General features: G+C 44.9%; 3 protein-coding genes across 4 annotated transcripts in view; all 3 read left to right on the top strand.

Annotated features, from left to right (window-relative positions):
• The window catches only part of LOC134189427 (ORC ubiquitin ligase 1-like), a 4,105-nt gene extending 3,892 nt beyond the window's left edge, over positions 1–213 (top strand). For both annotated transcript variants that reach the window (XM_062657689.1, XM_062657688.1), the window contains one exon: positions 1–213. This exon is cut by the window's left edge. In XM_062657689.1, the coding sequence (XP_062513673.1) occupies positions 1–7 (7 nt within the window). In that variant the 3' untranslated portion in view covers positions 8–213.
• A 1,081-nt stretch (positions 214–1,294) lies between these two features.
• On the top strand, positions 1,295–9,304 carry LOC134189362 (nuclear factor of activated T-cells 5-like). Its single transcript, XM_062657599.1, has 10 exons — positions 1,295–1,431; positions 1,500–1,544; positions 1,783–2,414; positions 3,135–3,313; positions 5,300–5,484; positions 5,805–5,927; positions 7,346–7,395; positions 7,452–7,608; positions 8,244–8,578; positions 8,645–9,304. Exons 1-10 carry the CDS (start codon positions 1,413–1,415, stop codon positions 9,029–9,031), a joined length of 2,112 nt encoding a protein of 703 aa, XP_062513583.1. The 5' UTR covers positions 1,295–1,412; the 3' UTR covers positions 9,032–9,304.
• Positions 9,305–10,607: 1,303 nt separating this feature from the next.
• LOC134189491 (FRAS1-related extracellular matrix protein 2-like) overlaps positions 10,608–15,000 on the top strand; it is an 8,177-nt gene continuing 3,784 nt past the window's right edge. The window contains exon 1 of the mRNA XM_062657776.1: positions 10,608–15,000. This exon is cut by the window's right edge and continues 756 nt beyond it. Within this exon, the coding sequence (XP_062513760.1) occupies positions 10,623–15,000 (4,378 nt within the window). The 5' untranslated portion in view covers positions 10,608–10,622.

The raw sequence follows: 15,000 nt of genomic DNA, 5'->3' as shown, positions 1-15,000 counted from the left end.
CTTGTGAAATGGATCTATTTTACTTGAATGAACATTTGTGATTGGTGTAAAAATGGACGTTTTATTCGTGAAAGTGAGAACGAATTTGATGTGAATTTTTACAATTAATGTGCATGAGTACGTACAATCTTGTGCTGTACTTACACGCATGAACTTATTGTACGAAGTTTTTACATTCAAAATTTAGAAAAAGTTAAGAACATTTGACTGTAATATAGATTCGTGTGTGTGTGCAAGTAATTCCTAGCATTACTAGTCCAACAGTCAGTCACAAAGCCTTTCCTTACATGCAGAACCACTTGGCTGGCAAGTGCATGCAAATAGCATAGATAGAAATCTCATTGATAAATAAAATTTAACTAAATTTAATAAAACAATATTTAATTATTGTGCTTCAATTAATTAATTAAAGCACAATACTGTGGTATTTCCCGTTTATACTGATTATTTATTATTTTGTTTTCAAACATCAAGTAATACTTGAAATAGCCGGTATAACTAGCACAAGTGCCCTGCCCAACTCTTAGACTATTGAACTTCCTAAAATTCTAGGGCCACATTCAACTTTCAAGTGTTGCAGTGTTTCCACTAAAATACACGTAACCTTTGAACGTGTGAACGTCCTATGGCACATTTCAACTTTCAAGTGTTGCAGCACATTTTGACTTGTAAAAGCCCCTTAGATTTTCCGGTATGCTTAGTAGACCAGAAAATCCGCCGTTCTAGATGCGAGCTTAGCACACTGCAGTGCAGCTGAGAAGCACTTTCAAAGATGCAGCTAGTTCAGCGTTTGCGCAGTCCAAAACAGCTGGACTTCACAATATTTTTTGCAAGTGCAGCATCAATATATTCACAAGATCTACTAGACACGTCTGGTTAATTAATTAATTAGCTAGGTGAACTAAAATTTCTAGGAACAGGTGGACGAGCACGTCAATATGCATCTTGTAAGCAAACATTTAGAATGTTTGCATTATTAGTCTAACAGATTTTGTTGCTTCTTTCGATTTAATTGTTTACTTCCTGTTGTATGTGTGATTACGTCAACATTTTTAAAAATAGCACATCGACTTTGATCATGACTGAACCGTGAAGGCGATCAACAGCTCGTTTTGCGACCAATAGGGTAAGAGACGTGCGTGCGAAAGAGCAACGAAACGTCGCGAAATGTCGATCCTAACGCATCTGGCGTCACATCCAATCCCCGACTCCTTCCCGCCATCGACATCAACATTGCGATGACATCACCACGTAGCTATTGGTCGAGCGGCAGCCAGTAGATAAAAGGCCGACAGCTCGGCCACGCCAACCAAATACCGCACGGCGAAGGAAGACGGTGACTTCGTGGAAGCTTTGCCCTTCACTTCGACTCGAAACAAGAGCATCTCCGGATTGAACTAGGACATATCGTCATGCAGCAGCTGAATGATGGTGATTTTTGTCTCAGAATGGCGTGTGCGTGTGGGTTTTTTATGCCAAGCTTGTCTTCCTCTCTACAGACGTTTGCTGCGCGGATATCTCGACATGGAATTTTGGGTTAGCAGGTAAGAGCCGGTTCAGTCAGCGAGTGACGCACTGGCTGAAAGTTTTTAGTCAGAGAGTGACGCTCTGACTGAACGTTTTCGGTCAGAGAGACGCTCTGACTGAACGTTTTCAGTCAGCGAGTGACGCTCTGACCGAGAGTTGTCAGTCAGCGAGTGACGCACTGACTAAAAGTTTCACGTGGAGTCAGTTTGCTCGATGCGCTTGCGTTTTTTTCTGACGTTTCTCTCGTCGAACTAGATGGTTTTCGCGACGTGCTTTCGGAGGACACGACCGACGACTTCTCAACCGCTTCGTTGTCCTCTCACCCAGGGCCGGGTGGTCGGGGGACGCCGACGAACACGTGCGACTCGGACTCCGACATGCGCATTGAGCTGCCGAGCTGCAGCACGCAGCAGCGTCGCAAGCGCAAGCCAAACCACTTCAACAGCGCTTGCATATCGACGAGCAGCGCGTCGTCGCGTCAGACAAAGTTGGTGAGTCCCTCCAGCCCGTCTCGTTCGTGCAACCGCGATGGTCGTCATCCGCACGTGATCCGGATTCGCAACCACACCGGGTTGTCACACCAGAGAGCGCGCAATAACGGCAGGTCGTTCGTTGCCTCCGATTCCGGTCTGGACGGTGATCAATACGCCGACGATGAAGAGGAAGAGGAAGAGGAGTCTCCATCTCCACTCTTCACGCCCGCATCACAATCATTCGAGCAAATCATTGCCGGCGCAAACCGGGACAACTCGCTCAAGCCATTTCTGCAGATAGTCGAGCAGCCGGAGAAGTGCTATCGTGCGAGATACGCATGCGAGGGCTGTCGAGGTCCAATCAAGGGTCGGACCCCGGAAACGGCAGGAGCGAGCACGTTTCCAACAGTGAAGGTAAGCTAGCAAACGCACGTGGAGTTTATGAAACTCCGGACAGCGTCTGGGGTCGCTTACCGTGCGCTTAGCGGATTCTCTAAAAGCAGAGTGCCTGGCGGAAGTCCAAAACAAGACCCGTATGTTAGTGTCCTTGGTAACTTGTATGATTCTATACAGTTCTTTTATTGCCATACATGAAAGCTACAGAACAATAGCAATAAAGCGTCCTATTATAACAGGTAGTGTCACAACAAGATTTAATTTTTTGGCACACTAGTCTTGTCAAGGACAAAACTGACATTAACTATCTATCTGTGTATCATTTTATGTATTTGACATTTTGTGTAGTTTGCAGTATCTATCTAAGTCATTGTACTAGAAAATTTGATATTCATGAACTTCTTTTACTGTCATATATCTGCTACAGAATACAGCAATAAGCGTCTTATAATGCAGGCAGAGTCTTTCCAGGATTGGCATCTCCTGTAATACCCATGATCCTGCTAAGACTAAAAGGAAACTAAAATGGGAAGAAATTACATTTCAAGCAACAAAAATAACAGTTAAACAAGACAAACACTATCTATCTATCTAAAGAATGCTTAGCCATTTTGTAAATATGCTGTGACTGGATTTGAAGTTGCCAACAGGTCACCTTTGAGGTGCCACACTCTTTCAATATGTTACACTGACTATTAAAGCTTCTAGTGCTAATTAGATTCACTGTGTGTCTGTTAGGTGATGAATTACTGTGGAACTGCTATGATGACCGTCCATCTGGTCACTGTGTCTGGTGATCCCCATTACCACATCATCGTCCCCGGATCGAGTCAGAGCAGCAAGGCCCAGACAATCACAGCCGACAGCATTCCGGCTCTTCAACTGACTATAACACCCGAGGACGACATGAAGGCAATGTAAGTGGCAAACGTTTTGATGGTGTGAAACGTGGAGTGTTCGTTCACAAAAGGCAGTTTGTACATAACAAGTAGTGAGTGTGTAACAGCGACAATGTAGAGACATAGTACAGTACAACCCTGATTATCTGGGCCGTTTGACAGAAACCAAATTGCCCGGATAATCGAAAGTCTCGGAGGGTGTGGTGACTTCCTTGAGGCTCAGTTGTACATTGACAGTCAAGTACATAGTGAACAAACATTTAAGTTATTAATATACAGCAATATTAGATCAACAACTTCACATGTTTACACATTTAGTGGTTAGAGGTCATAAAAAGTTTATGGTTCCAGTTGTAGAGTAGGTTCACAAGTTTCAATGTTGAAATGCTGTTACGTGGGCAAAACATGTGAATGACGTTACTTTGGGGTGGAATTAAATTTGTTTGGAGAATCGGAGTTGTACTGTAGGCCACTAGCATGTCTTTTGAAGTATTTTTATGTCTTTTGAAGTATGTTTATTCTGGGTAAGTGTAAGTATCAATTGAAGTATCGAATGTATTATGGGGCTAGTCCATAATTATCGAATGACTTTTCAATCCAAACAGCATTTGAAAGTGGGTGGAGTGATGGAAAGTCGGTGGCAGCAGAATGTGGGTCATCGTCTAGCGACTTCTTCAGTTGGAAGCAATAGCAATGGCATAATGTTGGGTGTCCAACAGGAAATACGCAATACAAGAAGCCCTGGCTAGGATCGACTATTTTTGGCAACATGATAACAATGGTCAAGCTCACATGGTAGTACACACACACACACACACACCTTGAACTTTGAAGCCGTCCATAGTAAAAGAAACTATGATAGCGGGGCCCTTGGATTGTGCTCCTGGGCAACTGGCAAATTACTAGGACAAAACCGCCTGTGTCTTGTGAGGTCGCCGTGTCGTCTAAATGATCTTCTACATTCACATAAGAAACTTTCTCCTTGGAATCGTACATTCGCTGCACATCTGCTTTTCCCACGATTTGTGACTACCTTCTCAACACCCCTTTGACAAAGACTGAACCACCCATTCTGGTCTTGGCATCTCTGGTACCAGATGTTTTTGGTATCTACTAATTGCAGATCTTGACTAACTAGATCTCTCCATCTCTTTCTTGTTCCATGGCAAGGTCTTGTCTTCCTCAATTCCCCAAACATTAGTTTCTTTGGAAGTCGTTCCTCATTCATTCTATCCACATGACCCAGCCATTCCAATCGCTGCTCCATTATGATGTCAGGGACTGTCCAATGCATGCCAAAATTTTCAGCTAAAACTTGTGTTGTTAACCTCTTCTGCCATTGCTCAAATCTGTTGACTCCAAGTATGATTCTCACACAACGATTGTGAAAGACATTTAGCTTTTTTGTGTGTTGAGCTTTTAGCACCCAAGTTTCATATCCATACAATAGCACTGCCAAAACCACTGCTCTGTAGACTGGTCTCTTGGTAGACACACACACACACACACACACACACACACACACACACACACACACACACACACACACACACACACACACACACACACACACACAATTAAATTAGAATAGAGAAATTGTTTGACAACTAAGGACAGCTGTTTGTATATAAAAATCATTCGGTAATTACGGACGCCTTGAATGCTGTATGTTACCCCACCTACTGCATAGTATTGCTCGTTCTGCTGGGAACTTTTTGACTCAAGAAATTGGGTATATTTATCATTTCTGTTGGCGACTTGATGATTTTCTGGGGAAGTCTACTGTGGCTGTTTTATGAAAAGTTGGGATTTGAGGTCTTCACTGATGTTGTGTGTGGTCTAGTACTCCAGAAAGTTGGGGCCATACACTACAAGGAACACAAACACATTTACATGTTAATATCTGTCACTTTCAGTTCTGATTTGTTTTTTAACATAACTGATAGGATGATAAACAATATGCATGAGATGCTAAGTTGTGTTCCTCTTTTTTGGCTCTTACAGTTGGGATAACTTGAGTATTCGACGTCTTCGACGTTGGGAGGGAGACAGGAAGCTAAGAAATCGGGGTGTTGACCCCGCCACATGGCAGAAGGAGAGAGTTCAAGCTGCTCTGATGTTTCAAGCATCGATCTTTACTCCAGAAGGAGTGAAGCTAATCAAAGTCATGTCAGAACCCATACAATGCAGTGAGTGTTGTACTTGTGAGACACTGACACACACACACACACACACACACACACACACACACACACACACACACACACACACACACACACCACACACACACACCACACACACATACACACAACCACACACACACACACACACACACACACACACACACACACACTGCAAAGCAAGGGGTAAAGGTCACTGTGACCATCCTGGGCTTGGTGTTGTACAGATATGGTTGATGATGTAATTGTTCCAGTTGCAATCTAAAATTGTTATTCACCTTTGTAGGAATGTGTCTACACCAATGCTAATTATTGTGTGTGTTGTGTAGCCTCTCCTCAGGGTTCGCCCGAAATATCGTGGATTAGTCACGAGTCGGGGGGTGTTAACGGCGGCAACGAGATCGGTTTGATTGGATTGCGATTCAACCGAGGATTCAAAGTCCGATTCTATTGTGAGTCTCTCATTTGGTGGTCTCCGGGTCCCTCGTTCTTAGTCAGATAGTCGGGGGTCTGATACTCGAGTTTGTTCCTCATCAGTTCGAAGACCCATTCATGAAGTATTAACATCATGGAGCAAATTGTACAAATGGGTTTGATACATTTAGTTTGAGATCTCACCAAGAGTTGCGTCGTCATCATACTCTGTTGTCTACATCAGTTGTACTGTATGCAAGGCACAGGACAGAGAGTTTTCGCTGTGTGTAAACTGTTGTGCTCGTGGAGAAGACTTTTGAAGGAAACCATCCGAAATGATAGAAAATGAAGTTTTGATTTATGTGGTCACATGACTGGCGAGTGTTACTACTGTACCTTAGCGTTTCACTCCTTGGGTAATCAAATTCTGAATCCACAATTTTGTCAAAGCTTGAATCACAAACATATATCTGAAGACAGAAAAACCTTGGGGGTGCCTAAATTGTTGATGAGAAACCGACTGTTAATTAAGTTAATTAGCCAGTCAGTCGTAAGTACGTAGATTGAATAGTGCGACTAATGGAGATGCAGCTACGTACAGTCGGTAGGAAGATAGGAAGTTAGTGGTTGACTGAAGTCTGCTCTGTACGTCTCCACCCTTCCCTTTCCTCAACATGCATGCACTCTGAACGACAGAAATAGCACAATGAACGAAAGAAGCATGGATGTACGTAAGGGTAGATCCTTCTCGGAAGTCTGAAGGTGTAACCGGGCACGGTTGTGTATCGAGAAGCCCAAAGAGAGTGTGTGTGGGTGTGTCCAGTTATGCCTTCAGATTACCAGAGAAGTGGATAGAGTACACAGGGAGGTAGTAGTAGTTGTAGAGTCAGTTGTTTGGGGTGGTTGAGGGTATGAGTATCGCTGAAAGGTCCGAGTAGTGCGTCGGGGGCTGATGCCCCCGCGTATTGTAATTCGTTTCGGAATGTTTCAGCCGTGTGATGAGACGAGTTGGATCTGCTGTGTACCGTGATGCAACTTGGGATCAGGCGAATTGCGACTTGATCCTGAGGCGACTCGTGAGAGTTGTTTGTCAGAGTATTATTAATATTGTCAGTGTGTGTGGTAGACTGTGCCCCATCTACTGCACCATTCTTTGCGAGTTGTGTGAATGTCAATTTATTGCAAGTCAAACGCATCAAACGCCTTTAAATCAGTTTTTGTGTTGTGTCAGTGCATGCTGTTGTCATGCTGTAGTATTCACGTTTTTTACTCGAAAGCACAACGACAAAACCCGTAGTCAGTTATTTGTGCCTGCGTCTCTGCATGGTCTCACTGCACGTTCGATGGTGTGTCTGTCTGTCTGTCTGTCTGTCTGTCTGTCTGTTGGTTGATTTCTCATTGTTTGCATGCTTTAACATTGACACCAATGCGGCGCACTAATTTCCTATTTTTGCAGCTGAGGATTGGGAGATGAATGCGAATGTGGATCGAAACAAGTCCAACACGGTAGGCGGTTACAGAGTGGTGGTTGTTGACGAGATTGCAGTGTTGGTTGGGTTTAGGGTGGAGCTGTTGTTATCGTGCCATCGTATAAGGATCAGGGTATTATGGAGCCGGTCAAGGTGTGCATTGAGGTTAAAATTGGACCGGACAGGAATCCGATTTGCAGTGATCCGGTGGAGTACACGTATCTCCCGCTTGTTGAATTGTCGGAAGTTGGTGAGTGTGGTGATCCTCGACGATTCGAGAGTTTGAGTGGTGACTTGTAGAGAGTGAACGGACTGCATGAGATTGATAATGTACTATGTATGGGGTTGGAGTCTGTCTGTCTATCTGTCTGCCTGTTTGTTTGTCTGTTTGTCTGCCTGCTTGCTTGTCTGTTTGTCTGTCTGTCTGGAGGAAGCAACTGTCTGTAGTTGTACAGTCTTGCAACTCTCGAGTGATTTGTAAGAAGTTGTCTAAGTGCAACTTTGATGAATTTTGCATATGATAGAGACATTCAACGTTTTGTCCATTGATTGTTATTGTTTTGCTTAAAGGTAGCGCTTGTTATCAGTAGAGTAAGCGTTCAAATAGAACAATCTGTCTGTCTGTCTGTCTGTCTGTTTGTGTCTTGTGGTGTGTGAAAAGGTAGTTAAGACTAAGAAGTATTTATACCTACTACGACATGTTACAGCTGACTGGCCGACATTGTTATACAAACAAAGTCTTGTATATGCAGTAACACTAAACGTAAGCAAGGAAGCTATTATGCAATAGTTTATGAACTGTAACTTTGTTCAACTGGTTGACACTACACTGTAGCTCTATGGAGTTTGTTTACACTTTACACATGATCGTTTGTGTTTGTATAGTGACTCAGCAGGTGCCATGTCCACAGTCACGAGATCGCTCTCCATCATCGCTCTCATCATCACCTCATGTCTATTCAACCGAGCAGCCTCAGTCCAGTCCCATCAGTTACTCAAACTTCTTTGATACTTATCTGTCCACCTCACCTGGTGTATCTCCCAGCTCCCTGAACCACTCAGGGTCATCCTCAATGCCAGCTACGACCCACTCATCACCAAACCCAACAACAGGCACATCGTACTTGTGTGAATACCAACAGGTGACCAACCCCCCTATGAACGATCAACACACTTTTTCATCTCATCTTTTGTGTCCCTCAAAACAGCCACAACAAATGGTAAGCGTGAACCGTTTGGTGTTTCAGGGACCTCCCAGTTTCACTCGTACGACTTGTGTTAAACAGTTGAAACAGGAATTGCAGTCGTCTCCTGTATGTTCGCAAGTCGACCAGACTGCCGTCGGGTACCCCTCGCTTCTTGAGATGTCGGGCTTGATGTCGCAAGGTCAGGTCATGAACATGAACTACGACGACGATCACATGTACGACGACGACGACATGTTGAATTGTATTAATTTGGACAGCCTGACGCCGACCGAAGAGGCCAACAGTCTTCCTTTACACTTCATGCAGACGTCACAGTCTCAGCAGTCATATCATCCTCCTCAGTCTGCCATCTCTCTCAGCCAGCTTCTGGCCAATCACACGGGTGGCATGCAAGAGAACACGAACGTGTCGACCCTCGATGTGTTGACGCTGTTGGCCAGAAGAGGTCTCCTCAAAATGGATTGATATCTATTTTATAGAGCAGAGATTATGGATTTGTTTACATATTGTGTTGCATGTTGTGATTTATGATTTTCTCTTTGTACAGGTAGTTGCTCTAGCAATGTTCTAAGTTTTTGGGTGTAGGTGTGTACCAATGGTATGATGGATTGGATAGGACAGAGTGCCAGAGTAGTGTCAGGCTATTCTGTAGATTCTCATTTTGTACGTTCTGTCAGTATTAGACAGTCGTGTATAAGTTATTAAATTGATTGGAGGAAATTAGTTTTGGAATTATCATCTTCACTCGCCACGCTTTCTGACTGTCTACTGTACTTAGTAGAGATGAGATATACGGGATTGTACAGATATACGGGAATAGATAAATCGATTGAATACACTCTACATGTACATGCAGTTCAAGTTGGTAACGTGTTTGAACGCCTTTTTCCCATGGCCAGTACTGTACAAACGACAGGCGGTGCGAGTGTGTGCGTGCGTTCCCTGTCTCTCGTGGGCGAGGTTGTCGTTTCTTTGGCGCCGGCAACGGTGGAAAAGTGGCGTAGACCATGGCACTGATAGGGTGTCGACTGTAGAGACATGTTAGCGACAAAATCTACTCGATTTTATTAACATTAATAATAGACTCTGTATACACTTTAGATATTATGAATGAATGAATGTATGAATGTATGCTATATTTCTGTCGCACCTAGAAAGGTACAGTTCCCTCTTGGGGCAAACATAAAAACAGCTAAGACATAAGGACACAAGGTTGTGTTTCCACTAGCTGCACCAAACTAGTTTAGCTTAGACGGGTTTAGAACTAAACCAGGGCCGTGTTTCCACTAGCTGCACCCTAAACCACGTTGCTAAACCTACTTTGAGGTGGGTTTAGGAAAGCGGTTTAGGTTTAGAATAGAACTGGTTTAGTGCAGGTGGAAACAAGTGAATTCTTAAACCAGTTTATCTTAGACCACTTGTTAGACCGGTCTAGGCACTAGTGGAAACGCGCCCTAAGACGTACGGCTAACAGACTACAAAATACACCAGCTACAACAGACAGCACAAACTACTTATATTCAATTAAATATTAATTAATATATATCAGAGATCAGATTAATTTAAATATTAATTTGGGCCACAGTTTGGGAGGTCACATCCCGGTTAGTGTCCCGTATTCGAATCGTCTCTGGCCAAAAATAATGTATTCATCGACACCCGCGGCCGCGTGCTCGTTTGTTATGACTACCACGAAGGAGTGATAATTATATTTGAATACATTGAATCGCGGTAACTCGTCTGTAAAGCAAGTGGGGTCTTTCCAGGCTTTTGCATACCGAGTGGGAGGAGACTTGTGCAACTAGCGATGCCTGCTGCCTCGCAGCTTGTCACGCTGCTTAGTGTTCTCGCAAATCTTGCAGTCCGCCGCTCTGCGGCCAGTCTGATAGTGCGGAATCGAGGCATTTCGGTGCGTTACGGACGCTCGCAGTTTGTGCAACCCGCCGACCTGACTGTCGACCGGCGTGTCATCGAGTCATCTTCACTTTGCACGTTTGCTGTGCTGTCGCGTGAGGAATCGGTCGGTAGTGTGTGGCCGGAGACGTTTTCGTGTCGGATGCGAGCGGATTCTGTGCGCTACTTTCATTTAGGATCTCGACGTGTGCGCAGTGATGTCATCTGTCTACAGCTGAGGGTGTTCACTGACAATGCGACTCTGGTCGAGTTCGTTGACGTGGCGGTTGAGATTGTTGGCGTGGACGGTGATATGGATATTGTGAGGAGACTGGGGATGTTGAATGTGCGTCAACTGGGCGGATTGAGCGAAAAATTGGATCAGAGAATCGTGCAGTTTGAATACAACAGAACGGGAGAGAGATGTGAAGTGATGTATCTGACCGGTGCGGGCGGACCGCCTTATCTTGGTACACTAACCGGGTCGTTTAGTCAAACTGCAATGAGCTGTGATGATCTGATCAAGTTGAGAGTCCAATATAAGCATTTAGGGTTTCCGAGTCCTGATGTTGATTATCTGCCTTTTTATGCTCACGTCGTTGATGCTGAAGGTGCGATACTACGAGTACAGTATTTCTGGATTACAGTGAAGATCTCGGCTGCAAACACCAATGTTCGACCGTCGGTTGACTCTTCTAGTCTTCTCTATTTGACAGTCAGTCAATTTGTCCCGACAGCAATACCCCCTACTGCTCTGCAATTCAACGACCCTGATAATGAGAATGACAACTTAATAATTCAAGTCGCTCAAGCTCTGAAGGAGAACGAAGGCAGTCTGGTACACGTGGATAGACCAAGAATCCCTATACGTTCATTCCGACAAAGAGAAATCAGGAAGTTGAAAATTGTTTATCGGCCACCATCGACCACTTCCTTTCTTGTACAGCAAGTGGAGCTCAAGGTAGTTGCCATTGATCCATATGGGGCTGAGAGTGATGCCTCCATTTTGCAATTCTATATACAACCTGTCAACACTAACACACCTGTTGTCACACTAAACACGGGCCTCGTTCTACTTGAAGGACAGTCTCGAGTGTTATCACCAGAGAGGAATCTCCAGATATCCGACAAAGACTCGAGACAAAGAATTATTGTCACAGCAATTAATGGTCCAATACATGGCAGACTTCTAGTAAGAGGGAGGCGTACGTTCCGGTTTACTATTCGTGATCTTGATAGTCGAGTTGTAGTTTATGAGCACGATCACAGTGACAGTCGACACGATGATATTATGTTTTCTGTGTCTGATAAAGAACATATGATCTCGTTTCTGTTTCAAATTTTAGTTGAGCCCATTGACGATGAGCCGCCTATGCTCACTACTCACACCATAGTGACAGTACTGAGCGGTGGATACGTACAACTTGGAAGTCAGCACTTGAATGCTCACGATGACGACTCGGAATACAGCCAGATAAAATATGTTGTACAGTATTCCTCACAATATCTTCGGTTTGGGTTAATATCAAAACATTCTGGTCTATATCCGAGTCCGACTGCAGTCCGACACGTTCAGAATTTTACACAGGCGGACGTGAACGAGGGAAGGATATATTACGAACACTCGGGACACGGCGGGACGATGGATTTGTTTGCATTCCGATTGGCTGACACACACGATCCTCCCAATTATTCCGACGTCAAAGTCATGTTGGTGTCTATACGACCGGCCGACATTCACACTCCTCGGAAATCTCCACGTGCTATAATGGCCATGGAAGTGGACGAAAATGGGACGGCCCTGATCACGAAACAACATCTTCTCTACATCGACGCAGATTCCGACGACAGATCTCTTGTGTATGAGATCACGAGGCATCCCTACTTTGTCGACTCCAGCGTACTACCTGCAGGTCAACTGATTCGGCTTCATCACTCAACTCCTCAAGTCGTTTCTACGTTCACGCAGGCAGAAGTGAATCATTACAAGGTCAGCTTTCGTGTGCCTCGCATCGAAATCGGAACAATTAAACAACACGTTACGTTCGAGTTTAAAGTAAAGGATCCCGGTGGCAACTCGGTAGACGGTCAACACTTTAATATAACGATAAATCCGGTTAACAGTCAAGCACCACAAATTACGACCAGAAATCTGCGTGTCGCAGTTGGTAAGTCGGTCGTCGTCACGGTTCACGAATTGTACGTAACCGACAGAGACACGGAAGTCACAGACTTAGTGTTTAGAGTCGACGTGTTACCAAAATACGGTCATCTCTATTTGTCCGGGAAGCTCGTCGATGAGAGCATTGCAATCAAGATAACGGACATCAAATCCGGACGTCTCACTTACATTCACGGGAAGTCATCGTTATCTGCAAGAGACAGATTTGTCGTATCCGTAACAGACGGGAAGTATACGGTTGATCGGAAGGTCGATATCAATGTTGCTATACCAGCTCCGCCTTTTCCGTTTACCATCAAGTCTGTTGTCTACAAGACGGTCAACGAGAGCGGCAACGTGTCTCTGTTGCTCGATGACGTCGTCACATCAATCAATGTCGGACCCAGTTCGATTGCATTCAAACTCATCAAGCTTCCAGATTACGGTCACTTGAAGATCAACGATCAACGTGTCACTAAACTCAATTATAAAGACCTTGACAGTGGCAGCGTGTTCTACGTCCACTCGGGTGACGAGATCGGCACCGAAACGAGAAACGACAGCATGCAACTTGCAGTTGTCGTCAACGGCATTCTGTTTCGTAACGGCTCTGATCCGGTGATGACGACCGTCTTGCTCTCTATTCTACCAATTGATGACAAACCACCCGAGATCGTCATCAAAAAGAAATTAATTGTGGACGAAGGAGGAAAGATCGCTATAACCACCAACACATTGACCGTCACTGATCCTGATTCTTTGATCAACGTTGTTCGAATTCACGTCAAGAAGGCGTGTCGGTACGGATTTTTGGAGAACACGGTGACCTCCCCGGGTTCGGAGATAAACACGACGATGCCCGTGAAGCAATTTTTATTGGCCGATCTCATTCAGGGGACGATCAGTTACGTACAGAGTGTGTACAAGCATTCAGAGCATTCGAAGGATAGATGCAAATTGATAGCCACGGATGGCGATAGTCACTCGTTGGTGCGCACCCTGAAGATCACCATACGAGCGATGAATGACGAACCGCCTCGCTTGTCGGTCAACAACGGGTCGTCGGTGAAAGAAGGCGGGAAAATAAATATGCGAGCATTAGTCAAGATAACCGACTTGGATACAGCAGACGATCACATCAAATATGTTATGACTTTGTTGCCACGTCACGGTGCCATCGTTCATCGACCGACCGGCTCGCGGCTTAATGCGTTTACTCAAAGAATGGTGACGAAGAAGGAGGTTGAGTATCAACACGATGACTCGGAGAGTATGGAGGATGAGTTTCGTTTTCGAGTGACCGATGGCACTCACACGCTTTCGGTTTCTTTGCGCATCACGGTTATTCCGGTTGACGATCTGAAGCCGCAAGTGATCGCGAACAGTGGACTTGTTGTGAGAGCGAACGAGACGAAGGTAATCTCGAGTCGGGTTTTACAATGTGTTGACATGGATACGGACGATCGACGCTTAGTGTATGTGATTACGGAGACAAAAGGCGAGGGATTTCTACAGCTCAGATCTGGTGTTGTCGTCAAGAATCTGAAAGTCGGTATGAGTTTCTCGCAAGACGACTTGCTGGCTCGTCGTGTCATGTATGTTCACTCGAGGACGTTCCAAACAAATTCAACGACTCGAGAATATGTAAAGTTTACTGCCACCGATGGTTTGAATCCATTGACCGACGTTTTCTTCTTTATCACCGTTCTTCCAAAATTGCTTCCCGATTTACGAGTCGTGAATAAACTGGCTCGTGTTCAAGAAAACAGTGTGCTAACAATCACCACCGATCTATTGAGTGCAGTTGATGGAACGTCGGACGTCGAGAACATCAAGTTTAGTGTGACGAGGCCGCCCGAGAAGGGACGACTGGAGAGTTCGTTGTCACCTGGAATTGCTGTGATCACGTTTCGGCAGATAGATCTGGTTGCCAGTCGAATTCGTTACGTTCACACGAGCGATGACGTATCGGTAGTTGACGGGTTTGTTTATCGTGTTACCAATGGTTACCAACTGCTTACTCGTACATTTGTGATTTCTATCGATCATGTGGACGACTCGTTGCCCGTCGTGGAGTCGAACGGAATGACAACGAGACGAGGACAAATGCAAGTGATATCTGTACTCATGCTGAGGGCACTGGATGCCGATACGGAACCAGAAAATGTGACCTTTGTCTTGCATCGACTGCCAGAAAACGGCGATCTCATGAGGACAAGAAACGGTCGAGTGGAAATCGTGAAAGACAACTTTACACAGTTTGACGTCGATCGAGGGCTCGTCAAGTACCGGCACACGAGGTTGGATACCTCGAGTGATTCGTTTCTGTTCACGGTGACCGACGGAGTTCATTCAAAGTTCCACGTCCATCCGGACATCA

This window comes from Corticium candelabrum, chromosome 14 (genome assembly GCF_963422355.1).
Source record: "Corticium candelabrum chromosome 14, ooCorCand1.1, whole genome shotgun sequence".
NCBI classification, from domain to species: Eukaryota; Metazoa; Porifera; class Homoscleromorpha; order Homosclerophorida; family Plakinidae; genus Corticium; species Corticium candelabrum.
The sequence above is the reverse complement of the archived record's forward strand: the minus strand, read 5'-3'. Positions and strand labels throughout refer to the sequence as shown.

Bases quoted from the DNA above. Each gene is read 5' to 3' on its own strand.
- LOC134189362 (XM_062657599.1), top strand. The intron at 5,928-7,345 runs GTGAGTCTCTCA...CTATTTTTGCAG, and splicing joins ATTCAAAGTCCGATTCTATT to CTGAGGATTGGGAGATGAAT. The intron at 7,609-8,243 runs GTGAGTGTGGTG...GTGTTTGTATAG, and splicing joins TGTTGAATTGTCGGAAGTTG to TGACTCAGCAGGTGCCATGT.